We start from the raw sequence: 26880 nt of genomic DNA on the forward strand, positions 1-26880 counted from the left end.
CGATAACTTAAATGTTGTTTCATATGATCCAGAAAGCGGATATATCTTAATTTTTCAAAAGTTAAACTAAGCTGAGACCAGCTTCAGGGTTGATACAAGCTGTATTCCAAATTTTCTTTTTAGCCTGACAGGCAATACTTCCCTGATTTCAACGTTTAAACAAACTTGCTATGAACGCCCTTCATAGAAAATATGTGATTCTTTTATCTAATGTTAAACTCACAGTTTCGCACAAGGGCAACTCTCCTGACTCCCTCAATTGTTTCTCTTTCTAGCCACTGCAGGTGGCTTACCCTTAATTTCCAGCTTTTCTCTAGAGCTGATAAGCTCAGTTCTGACCTGTGTACTTTATCTTTTAGCCCAGACTTTACACCTGACGCAATGGGGCAGCCTGACGCATCTGTAGTCCAGCCAGATAATATAACCTGTGCAGAGTTTACATTACTGGAGGCAAGAAATAAAGCAGTTACACTTCCTATTTGTTTAAAACATATTCCAGGAATGCAACAGAATAGCACAAAATAACAAAGGACAGAAAATTACCAGACCCAGTTGAATTTTAACATGATTTTTTTTGGTAAGCTGCTCCTTCTTTTTCTCCTGAGCATGGAGTCAAAAAAAAAAAAAAATCTAAAACAACTGCAAGTCTGAAATATGATGGTATTACTGTGATGAACTGTCAAAAATCACTGCAGTGAGCAAGTGACCACCTGCAAAGGAAAGGACCACACGTTTTCTTAATCATGCCCTAAAACACTTCCTCAGCCAGGTCTGGTTCCTGAAATCTACAGTTAAGTTGTATCACAGCGGTGAGCTGTGGTGCATATAAAATGGGAGGGGTGACACCCTCCCCCTGTTTAGTGGAAACTTTAGCACCGAGTTTGGGGTGTCCAGGATTTCGCTAAATAAGGGGTACACCTGCAGTGAGATACGCCTTTCAATTATGTGGATAAGAAAATCCAAGGTTTTCCCCAAGACTGCCTGTTTTGTGCACCCGCGTCAAACAACGTGTCTGTGCTGTGACCACTGTGCACAAACCCCACAGTTCAGTGGCACAAACCTTTTGAAACATTCAGGGTCCCATATGATTCTTTAATCATGGAACAGTCAACGATTCACACAAAAGATCCATTCCCCAAAATTAACCACTTTCTAAAAAGAGAAAAATAAATCCATAAAATAAAAGTTAAAGTTCTTCCAGGAACCTGAAAGATGCTGCTTTTCTTGTGTGTATGTAGGACAGGGCAGGGGCTTAATTAAAAGCTTGTGTTTTCATTTTCACCAGTTGCATTGCCTTTTTAATTCTGATTCTGGAAGGGAGAGAAGATGAGAATCCTCCAAACTAAGCATTTTTCTTCATAAGGAGATTTAAGGGATACATTTCAAGTGTCTGCAAAACTTGTTATTTTTTTTTTTTAATCAGCTTGACTTTGTACTATGTTGCCTGAAAAGTATTCCTTAACTCCTCTAGGCTGTATTCTTAAATTCTCTACCAGCCACAGTTCAGTACAGACGTGGAGCTGAAGCTGCGCAACCAGGAGAGGGAAAAGTCACACCACCAGTTCGCCCTGAGGTAGGAAAAGATCCCAGCCTCAGGGGAGGAATAGTAACAAGCTCCAAAGGTAGCACCAGAAGGACTTGTTCTTGTTCACAGGATGCCAAGTACTCTGGGACAACAGCTGAAACTGTTAAATCAAACCCAGAGTTTGCCATCATTCAGAAGTATCCCCAGCTGATGTGTTTTGTTGATTGCTGTATTCCAAACAGCAGCTGCCTGGAAGAGTTCTCTGGGGTGTCTCATCTCCCATCCATCTAAGTGTGCTGTATTTTAAAGCCTGAAAAACCAACTATAAGGGCTTCTAGCAGGTGATGAAAGAGTCCAAGATGGCTACCAGAAAGATTTTATACTTTAATGCTCTTTGAGACTCCTTTTTTTCTTCTAGAAAAAGAATTCAGGATCTCAAGGCACACACTACCATGCTTGTAGAATTCCTCTTCCCTCACATACAATACCTCTTGTAACTCTGGCAATGCTCCAAAAGGCATATTAAAATGAAATTACTTCCACCCCAAAGGCTAAACTACTGCAGATATGTTCACAAGGAAATCAGTAGTAGCAGTCACTGAATAATCTAGCAGAATAACACCAGATAATGCAGTCTGTTTGATTCTTTCTTTAAGCAATAGCTCTGTGTTAAGGTTTACATGGGCTGGAGAAGGTAGATTAGATTCTTGCCTATCAACCTTTACAATGTCCTTTCAAGATTAAAAGGTTGCTTTTGGCCAAAGCAGAGGTTTGCTCCATCCTCTGCTGGGGCAAATCCTTAATGGTTTGTGTTATATCCTGAACAAAGAAAAGGTGATTTAAAAAACACAAAGGCATCTTCTAGAAAGCTGCATTATCACACAGACATCCACCCAATAGCAAGATTGAGTTGTAAGTTTTTAAAATGCTCTCGATAGAGTGCATAGTTTCAAAGCAAAGATTAATGATTTCAGACTGCCAAACTTAATTAAAGGTTGGAGTAAACGTTCTCCATTAAAATTAATCAATCCATTTGGCTGAGATTGAAGAATTTCAGTCATGTCTTTTTTAATTGCCTATAGAAAGAACTGAAGAGATAGCAAAGTGAAAACTGTTGAAACAGATACACATTGTCTAAATATTATTCAGGGTCTTAATCATATTAAAAGAGGAGTGCAATTAATTCCCCACCATATTTTTAACCAGAAGAGATTCTTTAATTGTAGCTGAAGTAACAGGAGTTGCAGTCAGCTGCAGGTAGATATGTTCATGCTTGTGTATCTCAGGAACTTCTAGGCAGTACTAATTCCCACAAAGCACTGAGGACTCTGGTCGCATCCAAGGAGACTAGATGCTGATAGTCCCATTGGTTTCAATGCGTATGCTCATGGATAAAATTTCTCACACCAGTAAAATTAAGTGCATATTAGCTTTACCAACTCGACAGTTTACTGAGCAGTTGGCAGGAGCAGTCCAGCTCTCCGGTTTACATCAGTTTTAAACCTTTGTTTCCTTACAATTTTCTGTGTCATTTCTCTTCAGCATGAGAGAATAACTGAGCCTGGAATGATACCCTCCCACCCTGTGTTCTTCCGTGATGATTTGTCCTTTCTTTAACCAGTTGGTTTGTAAACCATTCACTGGTCAAAACAATACACTGGTCAAGGAGAGAAATGGATGAGATTCAGAGGCTTCATACATACATTGCATTTCACAGGCAGTGCAGCTTTGTCACTGGCTTCCTATGAAGGAAACAAAACATGGGATTAATAGCCACCTGTAAATTCTGGGTTTATTTTATCCTCTGTGCCAGGACCAACTAGGGAGAAAAAATGTAAGCTGCAAAACATGAATAACATGCTGGGAATCAAATCTGGAATGGTGGACTTCACAGCTTGTTAAATGCTCCATGGATTCCTAAACTAATAGGGAGCAAATACGGTATCATTGTGGCGTCAATTGGAAATGAATCCTGAATATAGATCTTTTCAGTTCCCACTATCAAGAGAAATGAGTTTGTTTTCCAGACGCACACTGGAGGTATGAATTTCTGAGATCTTAAGGAGTATTTGTATTCCAGATAACACATTCTTTCCTTTTAATTATTCCTAGTAGAAACTCAGACAAAGCAGATGATGAGAAGGACTAGCATATTTCAGGAAAATACAAAGACAACTGTAACAAAGTAGTAACCGTTCAACTCACAGCAGTCATCTTGGCTCTTCTCACCAATTTGACATGGTCTATCAGAGAAAGTTGCTCTTTGAGGAAGTTTTTGCACTGGATCAATTCAGTGAGCCAATTTCAAATATGAAGCTAAAAATTCTGCCTCATTCTGGAGTGTCTAATCCCAATGGACATTTCATCGCGCCAATAGTGAAAACATGCCATAACACAAATCTTTCACTCTTCCCTTCCCAGAACCCTATAATCCTAAATGCACTTTACACTTTTCTGCCCTTTAGATAGCACCTGGGAAATACCACTGCCAGAGACAAAATAGGTAAATGTGGCCCATGTCCAATCACTGTCCTCTGGGTTTGATCTCCTCTGTCTCTTATTGGAACAGGGATGCTTTGTAAGTAATACTGCTCTAGCTCCTAGAAGAGGAATAGGCAAGAGGAGACATAGACAGCGTAAGTCAAGACTATTCTCATGAATAACATGATACTGCACTGTCACTGTTGGTCTCTGGACATTCTTACAGTGTGAGATGGGTACGGTATTGTTACACTGCCCACTGTGAAACACCATGGATTTTAATTTATTTTATTTTATTTTATTTTAGTGCCTTCAAAGTATCTGTAAGCACTCCTGTTAGTCAAAGAAGAGACATTAAATACATACCATAAATTACTTTTTGAGGGGTATTAATATTAGTTCTTCAGCTCGTTAAGAGCAAGTGGAGCACTGGCAAAGAGCAGCAGAGCAGCCAGCAGTGTCGTCAGTGTCAGGCGTTTGCTTTTCGCATCGGCAGAAGCCAGAAGCAATTAAAATGATAGGTCATCTCCTAAACTGCCTCCTCTCAGAAGGTAACACAGAACAAAGGACCATCCAGGAACACTGCTCATTAAGTTGTCCAATTTAAAAGTTGCTTTTCCTTCTCAAAAGAAAAGAGAAAATTGACTTTTTTTTTTTTTTAATCAGTTTACAAGTCACTTTTTCCCTTGAGGTAATACTGCTTATACCTACCCTCCTCCCGCAGCAGGGTAGCTATTAAGCTACTATCTTACTGGAAACAAATACTTTTTTAAAAAAAAGATTAAATACTAATCTGCAGATGATTCAGACATGTATTATTCAGGCAACCTTATTACATGGGTTTATTGCAGGACCTGATGGTTTCAATGACTTTTGCACAGCTTGTATTCAGAAATCCAGGCAACACTGGCACTCCAGATCATGGAGAACAAGTGCAAGAGGAGCTGCTGACAACAACCTGTTGTTCCAGGGAACAACGTCAGCACCTGACTCTGCGGGAGAGGACTGCTGGCTCAGCAGGGACCCGGCTGATCTCACTGCCACTCTGCAGAGCCCATCAGGTCACGCTGCTGTCATGACAGATGGCTAATTCTTTTCACCGTATTTAAAACAGGAATACTGTGGTTTAGATTAGTTTTTGTAGGACTACATAGAACCTCTTACAATGCAGTCGACATTTTTTTGAGTTTCAGGTTTGCTGCATTTCCAAGGAAGTTTGTGGGGCTAGAGGGGAACTTGAACTAAAGCAGGTAGATCTACATTTGTTAGTTGTTGTGGGTTTTTTTCTCATCCAAATGATTACAGTGATGGAGAGTTCAGCACAATATTGTGGAAAGGGATTAAAAAATATGGAGCTCTGTACTTAAAACATTATTAATCCAGTAAACTTATTAGGATGCATAATTTTGCACGTAATAGTCCAAGCAAATGGAAAGTCAGTATTTCACGCACCTTCCAGTTACCATAACACATTGTAATATTCAAAAACTCCCGAGCAGGAAGCTGGACAAACTTTAGGCAATAGTAAGCCAAACCCAATTTGGAAGCAGTACACATTGGTTGAAATACTTTAATTAACTAATATTTAGCTATATCCATGTGCTTTTGAGTCATCTTTTGTAGAAATACTGTAGAAGAAAAATATATTTGAAATCTAGATAAGGAAAACGTTATTCCCATTTATTAGCTGTTCTTCCACTGAATATGAGCTCCAAAGAGCTCTTCTGGAGTACCTGGAGCATAGAAGTGCTCAGCCCACACAGTCCTGTGGTTAGGTTCCACTGAAATCAGAGAGGATGCATCAGTAATGAATCAAACCAGCCTTATGCAAGCTAATTATACTTTCCTGCAGTAATTGCATTTTCTTGCAGAAACACTGCCTGTAACATTTGTAAACTCAAGACAAACTGAACTTGCCTGAACACACATCAAAGAAAAATTTTTCAAAATGCTTAATTTCTGTGCTAAAGCTTCTGAGAAGATCTCAATAGGAAAATACAAACAAATGAAAATGAGCAAGTGAGAAAAAACAAGAAGCCTGTTATCCTCCCAGGAATATATTCTCTGTCATTTCAGAGTCTTGGCTGGCAGACCACTTGGTTTTCCTTGCAGCTTTTTTTACAATTTTCCTGCTGCTGTATTCATCTATCCTAACCTAACGTTTAAATGTTGGTATAAGAAGCTATGTCTTTCTGACAGTAATCTGAGATCTCAGTCTCCTTAGTCTACATTGAGCCAGCTCCAGTGGAAACAAAATTAATGTGAAAAACTACCTGTGCATCTTCTTTTTTACTATTCACACCCACAACTACATTGTCAATAGACATACATGCTTTAAAAGTCACAAGTGAGAATCTCTTCTGTTCTCTGTAGGTATAAGTGATCAACTACCTTTGATTTTATTTGTATATTTGTCTTTAAATTAAGAAATCATAATAGGTTCACAATAGGAGCTTTGAATTTTATGCTGAAATTGGGGAAGTATGTGGGTGATAATGCTTTTTCCTCCTGGTGATGGTGACAGTTGTAGCGGCAGAACAAAGCTGCAAGGGGAGGTCCCGATTCCAAAGGAAAAGGCAGTGATTCAGCTGGCTCAGGACATGCTCAGAAAGTGTTTTGGAGGCCAGTGCAAAAACCTTCGTTTTCACTCTGTGTTCAGAAGGAGGTCAGTGCCTACAGCGGTTATATATTGTTGCATTATAGAAGAAAAAACAGTCTCAGGGGGAGAGATCCTAGGTGGAACCAAAGGATCAATTTCTGTTCCTTCCATGGATTTTTTTTTCTTTTTTCTGCATGACTGTGGACACACAGCAATTCCTCTGGCCCTCAGTTCCTACTCTGTGATGATTCCTACCTTACAGGGATATTATGAGAATTAAATGCATTGTATGAGTGTTCATTTGGACAGTGGGCAAGTTTCTGCACACTCAGGTGGAAAGAAAAGGCATACAGCCTGCAGCTAAGAAAGAATATATTCCCTGTGACCAGTAATTTCAACACAGCATTGTGGCTTATGACCCAGCTGGTCTGTTCCTACATCTCTACAACAGTATTCCTGCAGTATTGACAGGAATTTATTTCTTACTTACCTAGTGAGAAATCCCAAGACAGCACAAGGTGTTGCATGGTAATTACATTTTCCTCAGTGGGATTACTGAATGACATATTGTGATATATCAAGAGGCAATGGTGAATTTAACTTGAGTCAGCACAGTAGACTTTGCCCAGTACAGTAGATTTCCAGATGAACATAGTGTGAAGGTAAGAATAAAGGGAAGTTTCTGAATACCTCACAGCTTCATGCATCCTCTGTCAGCATTAGCTTTCAAAACACACACAGTTCTGGGCTGGCTTGGGAAAACTTTGTGTATTCATTATTTATTTAGCTTACATATTCATTTTAATACTTAAGAACATACTGTTTGCAGAATGGATTCACAGGAGAAGACTATAATGATACTCATTTGTCAGAAGAATCAGGCATGTCAAAATACAAAACTTAGTTTTTCTTTCTATTTACTCTTTGATGCCACTAAATGCCTATTTCTTGTGAGTAACAGAACAGGTAAGCAACATGCATGACTATTCTGTAAACAGGCTATTTAATCTCATTAAATTTCACATCGTTATTTGCCCAGTTTTTGGAACATGACAACAACATGCAACAGCAGAGGGCTCTGCTGATCATTAAAGAGGTGGGCAGATTTTCATATGTATCCCTCCGCGGTCGTATTGTCTTTTGCAAGAAATTGCAAGGGTGGTGTTTGGGGAACAAGAAGCAACAGAGACTGACACAAATTCTGTTTTTTTGTCTCACATATTTACCAGGGCATTTAGCATGAGCAGAAATTCCTTTCTGTGGAAAAGATTTTTTTCTTCAGGTATTTCTGAAAGAGTTTTAGTGCACCCTAACAAACCATAGCCTTCATGCAAAGTGTGCGGCTTGTAAGTGGAAAAAGTCTTCCCAGACCTACCATTCTTATTTCTAGAATGGACACTTAGTTCACTGGGTTCTCTGTCCGTGCCATGCCCACTGTGCTCTTTAAAAAAAAAATTGTCCATAGAAACTCTGCATTGCAGTTTCAGCCCTTTGGCCTCTTGGGTAAGTTACGCCTTACGCTGGGAGCAACACTTTTAAAGTCAGCCATCCCTGGAGGGCACAAGAAGGTGGATACTCAGCTTTAGTTCCTGGGTAGATAAGCAGGTCAAGTACTTTGATTCCAAAACATTGTTACTGATGTGCTGTAATGACAGCTGAGCATGGTAGTGCCAAATATCTTCAGTTGCTATCAGTCTCCTCACCAGGGAGGTAATGCAGATTGCTTAAAGTGCCAAAAAAGAAGATTTCCCTCCCTCTTCTAAATAACTTGGTTGAAGGATCCTCGTCTCCCTCTCTCTCTATTAATGTTATCATACAAAGTCTATGCAGGTATTTCTCCAAGGTTAGGAAGATAAAGTTAGGCAGTATGAAGACCTTGACAAAGATTTTTTTTTTCTTGCTTTATCATCTGTTACCCCTTAAATTCAAAACAAGGAGCACTTTTCCTCCCACAGTCCTTAGGCTTCATGATTCAAGCATTACCAGACCAGTTGCACAAAGTAATTTAGAGCCACCTAAAAACTGTATGGATATCAGGTATGCTTTGGTGGATAAAATTGCTCCTCAGACTCATTCACTTGGCCATGTCTCTACCATAAGGACCAGTCAAAGGCAACAGAAGGTAGCATGGCTGGTGTGTGCCAGCTGAAAATTTTCATGCACTTGGCAAGAAGTCCCTGGATAACTGGGTAAACTGGTGTTACAGCTGCATAAAGATACTGAATGAGTAACAAGACCTAGATGTTTAGATCCATGACAAAACCTGCTACATTTGTTAAGAGGAAAGTGTAGAAATGAGCATGAAATGAGAGAAGTTATCTTATCTAGTCCATCCACTGAGTGAGGAGAATCCTGCCCTGCATTGTCTATTTTCTGTGTTTACTCCAAGCTAGTCTGAAAGACTCCAGAAACCAAAATCAGATCATTGTTGAGCAGTTCTTCCATATCTCAGTCAGGGGGTTCCCCTTGTCTCTGGGACATTATATTTCTCCTATATTCACTTCATGACTTTATATCACATTTCCCAATACCTGCTCTTTTCACATAAGGATAAGTCATTTTGTGTCCGTTGTTTTACATACCGTAATCTTTTTTTTCCTCAGGTTTTTCTTGTACATGATACCCCTAAACTCAATGATCATTTTACTTATTTTCAAGTTAATGAAACAGCACGTCCTATGTCATTCCAAGTACCAGCCTGTGTAAGGATCGCCTTACGCAGCCTGAAGATGTATGCTTGGATACCTTGCTGCTTCCTGGGTGTATTTTCACACATCTCACTGAGAAAATGCCTGATGAGTAATGTTATGCTTTGTAACATGAGTAGTCCAATTTGGGGTCCTACTTTTCACTACACATTGATGTTGGATTAGAACACCTGTTCGCCAACACTGTTATAAATTGGCAGTAACTAGTCTGAAATCAGTGAATCAGATCCAGATGGAAGAAAGAGGACAAGTATTTTCAAAAGCCAATTTCTGCATGTATATTCATTCCAGAACAAAGCATGTTTCAGATGTTGGATGGAAAGTAATTGCAATTCAGAGTATTATTCCCAAATCTCCTCATTTCCCTGTAATTTTTGTTCCTTACAGCACAGCCCTACTGTTTTTTTTTACATTGTGAATTATCTTTTATTAATTCTGTTATCTTGCCTGTTTTTACATCTAAGCAATCTTACCTACACCTGAGCAATCTTACCTAAATGTACCTGCATCCTGTTTATTTTAATACATGACTTCCTGCATTCACTCAACTTTCTGGTTGTGTTAGCCCACAGATAGATAGATCCATATCAAATAAGCCTTCTCACAGAGGTCGCTTGTGGAAACATTGGTACATTCCATCAATAACTGAGCCTTGTGATCCCCCCAAGGATGCTCAACACCTTGCCAACTTGTGCTGTAAATAGCTGTTGACCAACACTGCGCCATGGGAAGAACAGTAAATGATGTACACTAAATACCTCTGTGAAAAGAGCTAGGAGTAAACAGATTCAAGATGCTTTATCACACAAGATGCTTTGCTGGCATAGATTATTTGTCATCAAGTTCCTAGGTACTCCGGCTGAGGCAAGTTTTGAACCAATGTCTTGGAGATAAAATATTTTGGCCACTCAGCCTGGGCATTATTACAGACCTGAAACAAACAAATTCCTGGAAGGGCAGTATATTTTCCACAATATGACTTCTAGTAGATAAGCAACTTCTATATTGCTTTCCACATCAATGCCACAAATGAATTTTCATGCAAGGCTGAATGAAAATATGTTCCAAGAAGATAAGGAAACGCACATTTTCTGATGTCAGCAATCCAGCTCGTTTTCCAGGGCTTGGTTTTCCATTGAATATGCAGCAGTAGGCAATTACCAAATGATTTTTTTTTTCAGATTCAGTATCTTCTGACACATGAGATATGCATGATGGGGCAGCAAGCTGAGCGCTCACCAGGCGTGTGATTCATTATCATGGAGGTGAGCAAACCAAACACCTGCATGGCAGATGAGAAGGGGGACTTTTGGCAGACAGTAGGAAGATACCCAGCTGGAGTTTAGTTATGGGCTTGCTGAAATTGGCCTGCACTTTGAGAGTCACTTTGGATGGCATTCAGTGGTTTTTATCTAGTTCAGGGAAAAAATTACGACATTTTAAAATTGCACTGGAAGCAAGGAAAGCAAATGGTGAGTAAGCCTTCAGACCAGACAGCAAGGCATAGCTTAGACCCAGGTCAACAACAGTGCTAAAAAAAAAAAAAACAAAAAACCAACCACCCCAGTCTTCTCTCTAGCATGTTTCTGAGTTTTGTAAGGGCAGGAGGTATGTTTCTCTGAAGTGAATTATAAGCATCAAGCAAGAATATGTTGCACCTTAGCAAGGAATGATATAATACCTTGATAGCAGACATGGGCAGTTTCTCAGTGTCTTTGTTGTCTTGATACACCCAGACAGTCTTACTGACAATTGCATTCACAGAGTCAAATGATAAAAGTGTATCAGAGGATCAGTGAAAAGCACTTCAGAAATGATCAACAGAAAATATATGTAAATAGTATAATAATGTACCTAGAGCATACCAGACTGGAATACAAATACTAGACAGTGTATTGTATACAATCTATCATAGTACAATCAAATTTTAAAAAACTAACTACATTTTTCGTTAAAGTGGAAGATGGTTTCTGAGCAAAGAAATCTCTCAGAAGATGCAATGTTAAAAACTAAATACAAAACGATCGCTTTTTCATCGATCTCTGTTAACAGATTAAATCTCTGTTATCTGGACATCTGTAAGCACAATGTAATCTAAAGAGGAATACAAAATGTAGGATCAACTTCTGTTAAAAAAAATAGTTCTCATTTAAGTTAGTTTTCTTTCCTCAGTTCAAGTTGTTTTTACTTTTTGAAATGTTTTACTGTCTATGTTTAGCTGAATGCGAAAGGATGGCCAAGAAAATTTCCCTTCAAAAGAGTGCTCTCTGCACTCTGCTGTCCCATGGCTCCCGTCTCTCACCCCCATCCCTTGCTGTATCAGCAAATGATAAAAAGCCAGAACTAGTGTTTAAAAACTGAGGTGTTCAGCTCAGGTAGCTGCATAGCTAGGAGTTTGAGCAGGAGAATTTTGGCAGAAGTATGGTGGGGAAAACACCATCCTGGAAAAATGCTTCATAAATTTATTTATTTATTTAGTGATTAGCATTACCATAAGGGTCAACAAAAGACTTAGGTTACGCTAGGGACTTGATGTTAGCATTGGAGAATGTAATGGGGTGATCTAAACATCGCTTTACTCTCTATTGCGAAATAGGTGCGGTCAAAGCAAACTTCACAGAAATCTTCTCAAAGATGAAAATTAACCCTGCAGTGCTCCACCATGATTGTGAACAGAAGGTATTAGCTTTGGAACTGAAACAAATCCACAACTCTACTCTAGAGCCTTCTTGCTTTAGGAAATGCTTTGTAAACAGACAGTGCCAACCTCTTATTTTGTAAACCAGACAGTACCATCAACTGAGCATGATATTAAGCAGTTATGAAATTTACTCTTTGCTTAGCTACTATTTCTACATACAGATACAAGATTGAAAAAATACAAGAGTGACTGTAATTGAAATACTGTGATTCAGTTTCTCTCTAATCAAAATACTATGACTTAGTTTTTATCTCCCTTTGCAGTGTTCCATGGCAAAAAGCAATGAATTCCCACTGTGAACTAAATAGTAAATGAAAACGTAATGCAGTGCAGAAATCCAAGCTTTATCCTGCAGGTTTTATAAACCACTCTTCCTGTACCTGTGGCAACGATTGTTTCTTTAGCATGGCATCCCATGTTTTGAAATGGGTATTACTGGTTCTCTTGTAGGATCCTCTGGAGCCTTCTTCACTTGGCATTTCCAGCTGACAAACAGTCAGTGTATTAAAATCCATTGCAAAAATTACTCCAAACCCCATGAATCTATCCCTTGCCTCCCACAACAGCTTTTTGCAACTGTAAGAATACAACAGTTGATCAGTAGCAGGAGAATGGTGAGTGTATTGCACAGAGCTCCCCAAGCAAGATTACCTTTGAAAAAAAGGTCTTTGAAAAAAAATCACTTTTAAAGAGAGAAGAATGGCTGGCCACAGTTCTTTAAACATTTGCTTAGACAAAATGATGAGTCAGGCAGAGAAATGTTAGGTGAGAGTAAGAAACTGCACAGGACAGCAATCACGGACATAGTATGTGAAATTGTTAGGGATCTTATAAAAGTCAGTATTATTCTTCCCTGAACCAGGATTAGAAAGGAAAGATGGTTTTTGGCTAAGATTCTAGATAGCTAATTCAATTCCTACATCAGCTGTAGAGTTGCAGTTATATTTTATCTAGCTATATTATTTCCTTTTGCTGAAGATCTGAGCTTTCCAACATGACCAGTTTTGACAACATCCAACAGATTTATTACTAAAATACTGGATTATTAATTCACTATGATATTTTATGATCTCTCTGATTTAATTTTAAAAGCAGAGTTATCTAAATGGATTTCACAGCATAAGAGTTAGAGTCTCAAATAATGATTTATTTCTCTGTGTGATATATTTCTGCCTCTGTGTATTTTTATGTTTTGTTAGGTGACTATGATTTGTTTCCAACATTTTCAGATCGTGGAGGAGTTTCTTTGAATGCTCAAAATTCAAGTCACTAATCACTTGGGAATTCACTTTTTGCTCAAAAAGTTTGAAAGAAAAAAACAAGTGGTTAAGAGGATTATTTTATAAAAGAAAATGCCTACAAAGATGCATTTTTCCATACAAATTTTCTTCTGTCCTGTTGATTATAAGACTAAGAGAATTAAATTAACAGTATTTACTGGATTTACACACATTAGCAAAAAGATACGTAATTTTATGGAGCCTCCAAGTGTCTGAATGTTTTGTCTTTTCTATAAGTTTCTGGAATCTGTAAACCAATTACAGAACAGCAAGAACAAAGTAGGTTTTTTGTTTTTACTGCGTGAGTCTGGCACATTTGTCAAACCAGTGATACCATTTGCTTCTATGGCGGACTGCAGAGAAACAACTGTTTTTTACTTTCTTTTCCATTCACCATCCATTCTGGAATGAAAACAACTAGAAGCAATAACAAAGTAAAAATCCTGCTGAATTAAAGCAAGGGAAGGCTGTCCAATGGAGACAGAGAAGAACAAGATGTGTTGGTATAGCACTTAGTCACAGTGTTGTCTTGAGTTTACTTTTAGTAGGTCATTTCCTCTAGAAGTTTTCCCTGTGTAAGCAGCGAGAGCAGAGAACAACCTATTTGGTTGCTTCAGAATACCAGAAAATACAGAAGATAATGTAGCGATGAAAAGTGGGCATGAAAGAGATTCACAATTGCTTGTCATTTGTGTAATTGTGGTCATTTCAGAAACACTGGGCTTCCCTATCTCTACATTGCTGTATATTTTTTTTCCCCCTTTCCTTTTTACGTTGTTCTTGGTCAAACAGTAGAGAAAGGTTCATCTGATCCTGTTGCTCAGCTTACAAAAAACTCTGCCTCTCCATTACAGTGGTATTGGAAGATTAGTTGTAAAGAAGAAACAGAAGGAATGTTTAACTCTTCAGTAGTCCTCTAAATGCGTAAATACTGGTCTAACTTCAGTTCTTCGGGGGTGTTCCTTTAGTGATGGCCATCAAGGTGAAGTATTAGACAAACATACATTGTTAGCAAGGAAGATGAAATAAATAAAAAACCCCTGGTGCCCAGCCTATGGGATGCATGTTTTTAAGATTGTATGGAAAGATTCAACTTTCCATAAAAAAGCCTGGTTTTCACCACTGTGTTGAAGGAGTCAACTGTCAGGTTCTCCACAAGCATTGTGGTCTCAGGCATGTTCACCTGTGACTGGTGGTAGTCCTTTGCCGTGCGGGATATTGTCTGTCAGTAATCATTCCAGAGTGCCTCCATTAGGTTCAACATTCGCTTTGTGTTCAAATCAGGAAATTGCTAGCTGTCCATAAATCTGCCGTTGGGGAGAGAGCACAGAACTTATTTTTCAATATCTGTACAGATCTTCTGATAACCTGGAATCCACATACATCGATTCTTCTGGCAAGCCATACATAGGTGCTGTTCTACATTAAAGCCATCAGCATCTTGCAATGCCTTTGATAACTAAAGATGTGATTATTAAAAGATGACAATGGTCCTCTTCAGCAATTGAACTCATTTGTTAAAAGGTGGCAGGGAGCATTTGCTCACCGTCTTACCGGCATCTCTTTAGGGGCAAGTAGAAGGAGACGCCCTCTTCTCTCTTTTCAGTATGGCTATTTAAAAATAATTAAGAGTTTGGCAAAAATAGGTGAAGAATCAAAGCACAGTGTTTTCTCAACCAGTTTGAAGTCTCTGAATCTCTTGAGCTATAGTTCCATTACTCACATAGTGTTAAGACTGTAGCCCAGACAGAGGGTAGGAACAATAAAGACAGAAGGAACCGTAATCCCATTCCCAGTCCCATTCCAGGGGTAATAACCTCAGCAGGATTTAATTCTTCCACATAAATCAACAATAAGTCCACTTATAACAGGGGGTTATACCAACAACAGAGAAATTGGTATCAGGCTTAAGAACTATAGTGACAAAATACTGGCTTCTGTAGTATTTTGAGGGTTTACATAGTGCTGATGCTATTGTGATGATGCTGGTTTTATCAATACAGCTATTAAACACTGGGAAGGAATGAATAAACTACACATTTGAGAAGCTTGGGACAGTTTTTCTTCTAGTGAAAAGGCTTATAAAGAAGCTGTAGAACAGAATCAGTACTTTAATATTTATAGCCCAGTTAAGATGGCATGACTTAATATATTTCTGTAATGAAAATTAATAATCTAACTGCCTAAAAAAAAGTGATTTCAGGTAAATTTCTTAAAGCTTGAAAATGTCCTATGTTAAAAGGAGAAAGACTTTTTTTAAAATCACATTAACCAATCAACTGCATCTTTGAAAACCAATGAAAACTTTAAACAGAAATTTTATGACTGTGACTGAAAAAAAAAAAAAATCATACTTCCTTGACTAAAGAGGCAAAAAATAGGTGATTGCAGGCTGAGAATTTGTATTCCAAGTTTTAGTTGGATGGTTGTATTGTAAACTCCTCAGATTCATTATGTTCACACTGCCAAGAATTACTCCAATGTAGTAGATGAGAATTGCTCTAATCTATTACTGTTGGCTGCCACCAGTAATTCTATTAATTCAAAGAACTAATGACATTTACTAGTATTGCCATGCTGTTTTATTGCATCTTTGAAAATAGATGGAAATACTCAGTGGTGTGTCATTCTAAACAGACTAAATTTAGAGCATTGTTCTCCACTCTTTCCACTCTATTTCGTGAGACCAAATCTGAATAGCAGTGCTTTGTGTCTAATTTGCACTAGTGTGATTGAGTAGGTGAATGACACCTGCACTCCTGAATTACACGCTGTACACCATACATGGAGAATGTGAGGTGTCCAAGACGATGGCTCATCCTGTGATGAAGTGTAAGTTAGTCATCAAGCTAATACCCTTCCAGGCTTGCATTTTCACATCATGCAGGATAACATGAAGATACCAGTTTGAGTCTGGAAGCAGGGAAGGCAGATCTTGCAGCACTATGCCCAAAATAATTAGTCCAGACTCAGCAGGGATGATTAATTTGGGCTTGGCATCCACAAATATAGCTGCACCGTTTCTATTTCAGAACAGATATGGGTCAGAAGCAGCTTAGGTTGCCTGTACCAAGACCTGCAGCAAAAGACACACATGCACCAAATTAAAGCATGAGGTCAGCTCACTAAGCAGAGATCAGCCTAACCTAGCCAGATAGATGTCATCTTGTGAACTCTGAATGCTCACAGTGTAGGCATCCAAGCCAGACATTTTTCACAGAAGAGGAAGGTCCAGTACTGTTTCCTTTTCACTTGGCTGCCTACGGGCTTGAGCAGTCGTGCAAAATACAATTTCCCTGTTCTAGAGTAACTGATTCCATGCCTCCTCAAGGAATGGTCAAATGAACAAAGTTATCCTGGTATGGGGCTAAGTTGCCCCTGTAGAAGCTGTTGCATGTTTTTGAGTCAGAAAACATGAGAGGAAACATATCTAAGGTCCAGCCCTACCCCAGTAAATGCCTAATATTAAATATACACCAATTTCAGACAAAAATGTTTGCCTGTGCAGTGGGAATTCTCTTTCCCAGGAGTTAAGCAGAAATCCAGCAAAGTTATGAAATAGGAATGTATGAAAACTCACAATTAAAAAGTTCTTTCTTTGCCTCGGCAAGGAACAGGGAGTGAGCTGAAGCTTCTTCCCCCATCTAAAAACTACATAGGTCTGTGCAAGAACCTGTATTACTAATTTTCAGTACACAGCATTTACATGGCCATATTTTCAGCAGCGGTAAGAATAACAAAGAAGATAAATAATAAAGTTGGTTTTTTTAAGAGAAGTAGTGTGTTATTCCTCAGGAGCCTCTACAGTGAAGTTGTAAAACCTCCCTAGAAAGAGAAAAGAAGCCTGCTTACAATATTGTTTGGGCAGCTGAAATCCCTCTGTACCAAATGTGGACAGACAGGCTTTGTTTTTCAGATGGCAAATTTCTTAATATGAAGTTCCTTCTCAAAAATGCTAAAATCTAACAGCAATACAGCACTAGCCACAAGGATTGTAAACAGGAACGTGTCTGGCGATAACTAATTTGTTACCTTTCTTGTCTTGTAGCAGATTCATCACCAAAATACACAGCATCTGTAATTCTAATTGAAACACACACTCAGCAACTCTGTATGAGCTGGCTGTACTGGGAGTTAAAGGCTGGAGCACATGCAGCATCCTGCTCCTTTGTGGCTGCACATGCTAAAAATGGTGGAAATCAGGAAATCAGTAGCTCACACTAGGTCAGGATTCCTTAGAGACTGCATCACCGCAGGATTCCCAGCTGCTGGTGCAATGTATAGGAACATAGCAGTTATTCCCTGCTGGCTTGCAGTTCCCAGACAGTACAGGTTAAAACAGAGTTTTGAAGGCTACAGTCAGCGATGGTGAAGGCACAAGAAAAATAAGTGGTTACGTAAACTAAGCGAGTGCCGGACACAGCAAATTTGTAGGGGTAAGCGCAGGAGAGAAACCTGTAGGTCTCACAGCAGTGACCCCAGCTCTGCTCCAGGTTCAGGCTGTCTCCCCAGAGCAGCTCATGCAAGTGCCCTCTACCCACGCACCTCTGAACGCAAGTGCCTCTTGCAGTGCGTACCTGACTCCGTGCTCTGCTTGCCAGTGCTCATGCTGAAGGAAAAGGCTGCACAGGTAAAGCCGCCTTGGTGGGCAACATGTTGGGAGGAAGAGGCAGCTGGCCACCTTCTCCTCACCTTCCTCCAGACAACAGGGCAAGGGCTGGGCAAACAAGCTCAGTATCAGCAGGGGAAGTAGCAGCTTTAGATACGAGTGAATAAACAAATAGACACAAGCGTCAGGAAAGAGAGCTCATTCAGCCTTTGCTCCCAGCCCATGTAGGTAAGTGGTGCCTGGCAGAGCCACACTCTTGTGGCTGTGAAACTGAATTTTGTCAAAATGAGTAAGTTATTTTATCTTCATCCTCAAGGCAGTAATATTTGTGTTTGCACTGATAAGAAACCTGCAGCCAACTCAGTATGTGGGCTGATGCAAAACAGCTCATGATGCATCTTCCATGTACTTTTCACAGCAGAAGGCTACATATCTTGACACAGCATGCTTTGCCACAAGGAGAATCTGTTTGCTACTATTGAACACGTCATCCGTAATTAACAAGATGTGACTTCACTGCTGAATCCATAAGGACCAAGCAACAGTTACATACCAAATATGCTTAAATTTCCTATACTTAAATTTCCCTACAACCTAACCTCTAACTCCAGAGGTCTTCTAACTCACTGTTTTTGACTGGTGTATGGGTTAGCCCTGAAGGAACAAGAAGCCTGTACAAATACTCTCAAACCCATCCTAGAAGAATCATTTCAGTCTCCCAAAGAGAAGGTTGCAAGAGAACCAAGAGCCTGAACTGATCCTGCTGTCTACGATCCCAGGAAAGCAGCATCTGTCTACAGGGTTAGACTTGGTTTCAAGAAGAGAATTTGCTGCAGCTATTAATGATTTAAAACTAGTTTTATTTTTTACATAAGCTCTTTTTCATTTTTCTGCTACCTGACAAAACCCTTTCAGATTATCGAAGGGAAATTATGAAGGCCCAAGATGTATAAACTAAGCTACTTACCTTCTGTGAGCCTTGTTTGTGTTCTACCAAGGTGGGAACTTTCAGGCCAAAGCACAGCCCCCTAGGTGTTAGGAATCTGGTCCAAATCAGTAATCTAAGCTCATTTGTACTGTCATCAGAGAAAGACATGTCTGCCCAGCGGGTTATCAATCAATTCATTCCCATTCTGAGATGTGCAAGATGTCTGTCAAAGTTGTGATGAAAGGTTCTTCTACTGTAAGTGAAATGACAGTTCACATAAAATAAAAAGTGATTTAGTAAAGGGGGGTGTGTGTGTGTGGAGGTGGATTTACATGAGGTAATGAGCAAGGGAAAGAAAATTAAATCAAGAATCAACAATAAAACGTTTCAACGAGCCAGGATAATTGAATCAGTCTCAAACGTTACATTTTTCCCCACTCCCAATTTAAAGCAATGTGAGTGGCTGTAGCAAAGGCTATTTGGAGATCCTCTCCATATCCATATTTGTCATCTGGAAATGGCGTCACAGAAACACACCAATGTGCATTGAAACACACACCTGCATGCAGAGTAGTCCCAGTTACAGAAGAGTGTAAAGCAATTAAAGCATCTTGGAAAGAAATGGTGTTATGTATTGCAGCTAATTTCATGCCTCCCTGTGCACATCAATAAAGCATCACTAAAGCCATCTTTCTTGTGCAGTTTAAAACATGTTCACCTGAATATAATTAAAATGGACAGCATGAGCTTTAGAAGGGTTAATGTAAGAACATAGGTGGTATAAAGAGGGGAAATCTGTGAATGACCTTCAGGGGTTTTTCCTCATGTGTGTGAATGTTAACTATGTGAAGTGCTTGCACTATCCATATAAAAGCCAATGAAATAATTCTTACTAGCGTTACTACAGTGAGCACAGAAGAATTGTTACCAAGCAGATAATTTTCAATAGACATCAGTCCATTATGGCATCATGGAGCCTACTTAGGATTTCAGTGAACTGTGTTTTCTGAAAGGTACATATAGGGAAAAAGAGGAGGACAGAACAATTCGTAAACACTGCACCCAAACTCCCCAGCCCTCATCCCGTTTTAAATGTTGCCATTCATTATTAGCATCTTTGTTATCTGTGTCTCCTATTTACACCCATCCCTCACACCCCTTCTTACAGCCCAGCCTCGGTGTGCCCAGCCAGACCCATCCCTGTGGTGGGGGGGGGGTGTTTCACACTACGGCCTCAAGTCCCTGTGGCCCCATCACTGCATCCAGGGGGTGAACAGGAGCACAGTGTGGCTTCTCCCTGCCCATGCACTTGATTTCTCAAACATGGGAACAGTATCAAGGGAACATAGGACAAATCCCACTCATTTCAGATGTTGTCATGCTTAATTTGTAGACTTTATTTGTGTAATTATGTCATAGAAGCACTAGGTCTTAGGGGCACCTGGTGCTGTCAGACTTGCACTGCTGAGTTAAAAAAAAACAAAAAGGTACTGTTCTTCTGTGTGCATTTCAAATTAAAATTACTTTCAGCTGAATAAAACTTCATCAGTTTGAATGAGTGGTAGCAGTTAAGACAGCCATCATAATATACCAGTTATAAAAAGGCAGAAACTGTACAACTTTCTGTAAAAAAAAAAAAAGAAAAAGGTGCTTATGTGAAGCAAACACAAAAATATAAAAAAAGACTATATTAATGAAGTTATATTTGATAGGAAAAAATACTACACCTTACTGCTCTCTATACTTAAGTAAGTGTGAATGGTGCAATTGGCGGCACTTCATTTTTGTTGATAAAGCTTCAAAATGGGGAGGTATGTCCATTTCTGCTTGAAAAAGACAGATTCCCTGAGTCCAGTTGCTGGCTGGACTGAATAGACTGTGTGCGTATGTGTTATCACAAGAATTTTCTTTAAAATAGTTTGATCAATGAATGAAGCAGTTGGCTAGAGAGAGAACAATAATAAAAGTTCCATGTAAGAAACATACCATTTGCTCTGAGCTTGTTTTCTTTCATGTTACCAAGTACTTCATCATGGATTTTACAAGGACTGACATTATTCCAAGAATTTTCTTTAGGTCCGTACCTCTGACAGGTCTCGCTCCTTTTCCTGTCAAGATCCTCTCAACGGCTAGTGGTTCTGAACAACTTTTTAAAATTTTTGCTTTCTTCCAGTATAGTTCACTGGGCCAAAATAAGCATCTTTATGAATGAGAGCAGCTTCCCCGAGATGATCATATGCTGTGGTCTAACCCTTAGCTAGCGCTCAGTTCACTTTGCCCAGCAACTAACTGGTGAGCAAAATCGTTCTGTCTTGGCTCCAGCCCCTGCCTTCATGTGGAGTAACAACAGCTGATATGTGTCAAAATCAGCTGGTAAACCAGGAGTAATCAACTCAAAACAAGTGGATTCAATATTTAAAGGCTTCACCTGATGAGCAATGGCTGCAGCCTCCTCCCCTGGCTCCTAAAACGCTTCCTTTCTCTTCCATCATTGCTACTACCCTTCTGCCTTCTTTTTCTACCATGTCCTCCTTTTTTTGTTTTTTCCTGTGATGTCCCATCCTCACAGACGGCTTGGCAGCTTGCTTCATTTGCGCACTGGCTGGCTGGCCAGTATGCCGAACAGCACAGTGTGCATCTTAACCAGCTGGCTGCTTTCATTATGCCATATAGCATAAAAGATAAGATTTATTAAATGTTTAACTGGAAATCAGATGTTACTCAATTAATTAAGCTCTGCTGTTTAAGGCCATTTCCAGAATGAGCGCTCTACTTACATTTCTTGCCAAGTACTTGACCTGAAATTGTTCCGATTGTTAAGCTGATCCACCGTCTTAAGCACTCTGAGCAAGTGAAGGGCAAGGGAGAAAGTACCGAAGAGAGACCATGGCCATCTTTACAGAGAGGAAAAACCCACATGCAAGACATGAATCAAACAGTAGGTGGAAGCTCTGACTCAAAGACGTTATAGTATAAATCACAAGAGTTAATATTTGGATAAAGCAAACAAGTGAGCCAAAAGAAAATCATGTGGGGATCTAGCTTATATTAAAGTGCAAATTTTTTTCTGTCCAGTTGCCATCATCCTGAGTACATGATTTAGAATGAGTGGTCCTGATGACAACTTACCACATGCCATGGCCAGATTGAAAGACTGCGTGTCATGGTAGAAGGAGCTGAAGGAATTGTCTGTAGGAAGTTTCCCACAGTTAGAAGAGGTAATAGGAGAGAATAAAGGTGTTGCAGGGGTGGGGGGAACCTCAAAGACAAGACCAGCTGAGGATGGCCCTGCAGCTCTGGTAACGGCAGCTCTGGTAACAGAGGCTGATTTGTACCATGGAGATCACTCTGTGTGCATTTAGGACACTTCCCTTAGAAGTTTTTTTTTAATCTTTTAATACTGGGATGTTAGGAATTAGCATGAATAGATATTTTGGTAATTGTAAACTAAAAGAGATGTACTCCACAAATATGTTACCTTTCTTCCTGCCTCTTAGCAAGTACTATCCTGATAATGAGATAATATCGTTATACATATTGGCATAATCCCAGAGAAGCCCAAGAAGATCAGACAGTCCGTTTCTTTGGATGCTCCAAAGCAGGTTAGTGGTGGTGTAGTACCTGTACCACACATTTGGCTAATATGTACTTAGACACTGCCAGTGACTGATTCCCTGTAACGTCCCAAAGCAACTGATGCAAAATATATCCTTGGTATTAGAAAGTTTTCCCCTTACTAACTGAAGTCCACCTTGCTGCATTTTAAGCCCATCATGTCTTGACTTAGCCGCTGAAGTCAGCGGCAGCCCTTCACATATTTGAAGACTGATCTCACATCCCCTCTATGTCATCTCTATACTATGTTAAATACAAGATGTCGCAGGTTCTCTTTCTCTTTACACATCCCACTACAGCATATGCCTTTTTTCTTTCTGCAATAGCTTGACGTTAGTCCACATTCATCTTGTGAACCACAGATCCTTTTGTTCAGAGCTGCTGCCTATTCCCTGTCCTGCATTTGCACATTCAATATTCCTGTCGGGTGGAGACAGGAATTTGAAGGCATCCTTAACTGAATCACATCCCACTTTCAGACTGTTTCTTGAGTTTATCAAGATCTTAACACAAAGACAAGACAGCTAAAGGAAGAAGACAGAGCAGAAATCACTTTCCTTGAAGTGAGATACTTCTAACATTGCATTGTCAGGGTACTTACCCACTTGTTTTCTACTCAAATAAAACAAACACCTGTACTCAAAGCCAATATACTCTGAATAATCCCATTGTTTAAATTGGGAGGAAAAAAATATAACATGTACTTGCCAAAATAGGTTTGAAAACCCTTTTACTGGCTTCTGTAGTTTGAGCTGCTTGCAACATGGGCTAAAGTCTGCATGGACCAGAGAAAGGCATCTCATCATAACTGTCCAGGTCATCTGTTTTGGGAAGGAAAACTAACGTAATAGTTACTTCCCATCACATGGAGTCAAAATGTTGATTCATATGCAATACAAAAAGTTTGAAGCTTCCCAGTCAATGGGCAGCCTGCAAAATGCATTAATAGTATCTTTCCTGTCCTTACAATCATTGCTGCTTTGAGTACAGGCAGAAATCTGAAAAAAAAAAAAAAAAAAAAGATAAAGATAACATTTCCTCACCACAAAACATGTTTAAGGTAGAATTCACTACTATTGCAACAAGCTTGTATCTTACCCTCTCCATACAACATTCTTATAGAAGGTGACAATTTCCAGTGAAATTTTCTCCCACAGAAAGAATGCTGAGAACCCACAAAAAAAAGCCAAAATAGGACCTCAGTCTTCTCAGTGTCTCCGATACTTAGTTTACAAGTTCCAGTTAATATCAAGTCACTTAAAGTAACCATGAGGAATTCACAGGCCAGAATATTTTACTACTTCAAAGCATGAAATTCTTTTTTTAATGGTATCTTCTTTTGGGATATGATGTCTGTCAGCTTCTAGGAGCTATAGAGAAAGCTTAGCTTGCTGAACTACTTGTACTGTAACAGAATCCAAGAGAAAGAGTCCAGCTAATAACACATCAAATTAAAGGCAACTACTTATTGAAGCAAGAGATGCCGCACTCCATATGCTCATAACAGAATTAATGGAAAGCAATTAAAAAGGGTAATGCAGGAATCAGAGCAGTATTTTTTCCACTTAATGTTTAGGATAATACTTCCAACTCCCTTTTTACAGTACTACAGCATACACAAAATACTGCAAGGGGTAAAACTTCCAATGAAGATTGCAATTTCCAAATTCCAACTCCAAATGCCATTGGAAATTATGGTGAACTTGCATTATGCCAAAATAAATGTGATTAGTAGGCAAAGATTAGAAAGGAAAGTTAAGGCCATAAATCAGTCTTGCTGAATATCTGTAATCCAGTAACATCCAAAATCTCTATCCAGAACCAAATCCCCTGTGTCCAAGAACTGTATAGACATATGGGAAGGCAGCACTTGTCCAAAAGGTGTGAGAATCAACACGGATCATTGTCCATTCTTTCTCAACCTGTACAAGAAAGAAGGAGGGAAGTTGAGTAACAGCTCCCACAGATGCTGCTCCGTCTCTGAATCTGAGCAGGTTGGTAACTTATGCAAGGAACTAATCCACAGCCCTTGCCTTGCTGTGCAAGCAGGTAGGGCAAGAAAAACGTGGGCTGTTGTGATTTAATACCTGCCAAGGATACCACTGCTCAGAAGATATATTTTGCAGTACTACCCAGTGCAAAATTTGTAAAGACCAACTGTGGCGTGTACGTGACATCCATGACAGGCTGGATTTATAAAAGACAGCTCTGAGAAGTTGCTAGGTAACAGTGGCTTGTCCTCACAACCGCTGAGCAGTGATGATCTCTTCTCACTATGCAACGCTGCAGCCTAATGTCCTTGCTCAAAATTTCTGTGCACACAGATTTTTAAATAAAAACAGATATGAGCTGATCTCTCTAATTTACAGAATGTTTCCTTTGCCAACTTTCTAATAGTCTGCCTAATCCGTCACTCTTACACCAAACACAGCTCTTTGTATTTCTGGGAAATCAAAGGCTGTTTCTGAATGCCCACTCTTTCTGGAAGACCAATAAGGAAATTTTAAAGCAGAAAGCTCACCCCTCTGCCTGAATTTATTAAGAGAAGACATTACATACGGTATTGCATTCAATGTATGCATGCAATGTATACATCCTGTCTGGTGTTAGTTCCTGATCAAAATAATCATTAAGGCAGCAGATACAGGAAAGTGACTTTGAAGTTTATGGACCATCTGAGAAAAGACTCACTGTGCAACAGGGCTGTCAGAAGACCTGAAACAGCCTAGGGGGTAAAAAGATGGTTGCACCAAAACAAATCCAACAAAAAGGCAAATTCTCCACAGCCCATCATAAATAATAAAAAACATCTGCTGCAGATGTAACATCACTGGGATATGTACAATTGACTATGATAGGCAAGGAACTGACACTCACAATGGCTTTTCTTGGGCTTTATTTTTTTCCAAGCATGTTAAGATGGCTTACCCATTCCCTTGCTTCATTTCACTGTGGCATTTTGTCCTTCCTGTTGTTTTTAAGAGTAGAGTGAGTAATACATTATAGATCGTTTTCTTCCCAAGTTCGAATTTCAAGGCTAAGAAGTCACCCTCTGAGGAGCAAGCTGGTACAGCAGCTCCTAGGGGCCTCATGTCCAAGGTGGACGCAAGGTCTCTGAAGGAACAGCTCAGCTGCCCCATCTGTTCGCTGTGATGCTTTATTCCCTGGCAGGGCAGGCAAAAGTCATGGAACCTGACTGCAAGAGCAAGAGGAAAAGAAATAGCCCCACCTTACTATGCAGAGAGCTCTTACAGACCACGTATCTTCAGTCAGATCCATTATAGAGGGAAACAAAACTGTAACTCAGGCTGATACTTAGAGTGATCCCAGACTGCCCAACACTGTGGTCAGTGTCCTGATTCTGGCAGTTTCAATCAGCTCCAGCCAGGAGAATAGTTATTAGCTTAATAAATTCTGTTCAGCCAGAAGCCAACTATTCTCAGAAACATAGCCTTTTTTAAGTAAAGTATTATAATAATTTTCTGCTGGTTTTCTTATTTTTCAGTGTATTGCCTTAAACATTCTTTGTACCATCTAAAAGTAATGGTTCCATGTTAAAGACTCTCTAAAGGCGAACAAGGGTTTGCAAAGTGGCCTTACACCCTTTGCAACAAGTGCCACAATTCAAATGCATCCAAAACCTCCCTCGCTCATGTGATAGGCATTCTTTCCAAGTAGGCAAGACACTTGCTTCTCACAAAGATAAAAGCTTCACAGTCATTAGGTGCTGTGATTTCAGGCCAGGCTGTGCAGTAAGCCCTTCACGGAAGCACTCCTCCACCCAGGACATGCTGTGCCTGCACCCCTCAAGGCAGGGCCTCACAGCTGTGCCAGGATTATCCTGCTCGAGTAATTCATCACATCCTATTGCTGATGGTGTTTGCTCTTTGGGAACCTGGTTAATTAAAGTTTCTTCATAACAGAGCAGCTACATAGTAAGTGAAGTAAAAGGCAATGGCACATCCGACCACAGCTAAACCATAATATTTCCTTGACGTTTTTGTTACGTTCAACTTATTTCAGGCATGAAATGGATTCAGGGACTGACTAGCCCCTTCCCCCCCTGCAAATTCTCTTTTCAGTGCAATTCATTTCAGCATCTTCCCCAACACATACAGACTTTCAGAAATACTCTCTTTGCCGTGGGATCTTTCCAGTTCTTCAGAGTACTTCTGAACTTTCAACTTACCAAATGTGGCTTCCGTGGATGTCACATCTTTATAAACAGTAGCACCCAGTCAGAGTCTCTCAAGACACACTGGGCTGTTCCTTCACTGCATTATTGTGCCACCACGAACCTGCATAGGCACATTCCGCCATTCCAGTGCCCAGTACCTTAAGTCAGCGCTCCACCAAGCATTTGCACACCAAACACACCTTTTCCTCCTAGAGTAAATGCAGTATTTTTTAAAAGCTGTTGTTACATGGTTTAGA

At 39.7% G+C, this 26880-nt stretch overlaps 1 protein-coding gene across 2 annotated transcripts in view; it reads left to right on the forward strand.

Annotated features, from left to right (window-relative positions):
- The window catches only part of GABRB1 (gamma-aminobutyric acid type A receptor subunit beta1), a 134131-nt gene that overhangs the window by 7286 nt on the left and 99965 nt on the right, over nucleotides 1–26880 (forward strand). The window contains exon 2 of one of the 2 annotated variants that reach the window (XM_059817583.1): nucleotides 1513–1657. The exons of the other annotated variant lie outside the window; for it this stretch is intronic. Within the exon in view, the coding sequence (XP_059673566.1) occupies nucleotides 1656–1657 (2 nt within the window). The 5' untranslated portion in view covers nucleotides 1513–1655. The remainder of the gene's footprint in view (nucleotides 1–1512; nucleotides 1658–26880) is intronic. 2 annotated transcript variants of the gene reach the window in all.

The sequence above is a fragment of the Gavia stellata genome, chromosome 5 (assembly GCF_030936135.1).
Source record: "Gavia stellata isolate bGavSte3 chromosome 5, bGavSte3.hap2, whole genome shotgun sequence".
NCBI lineage: Eukaryota > Metazoa > Chordata > Aves > Gaviiformes > Gaviidae > Gavia > Gavia stellata.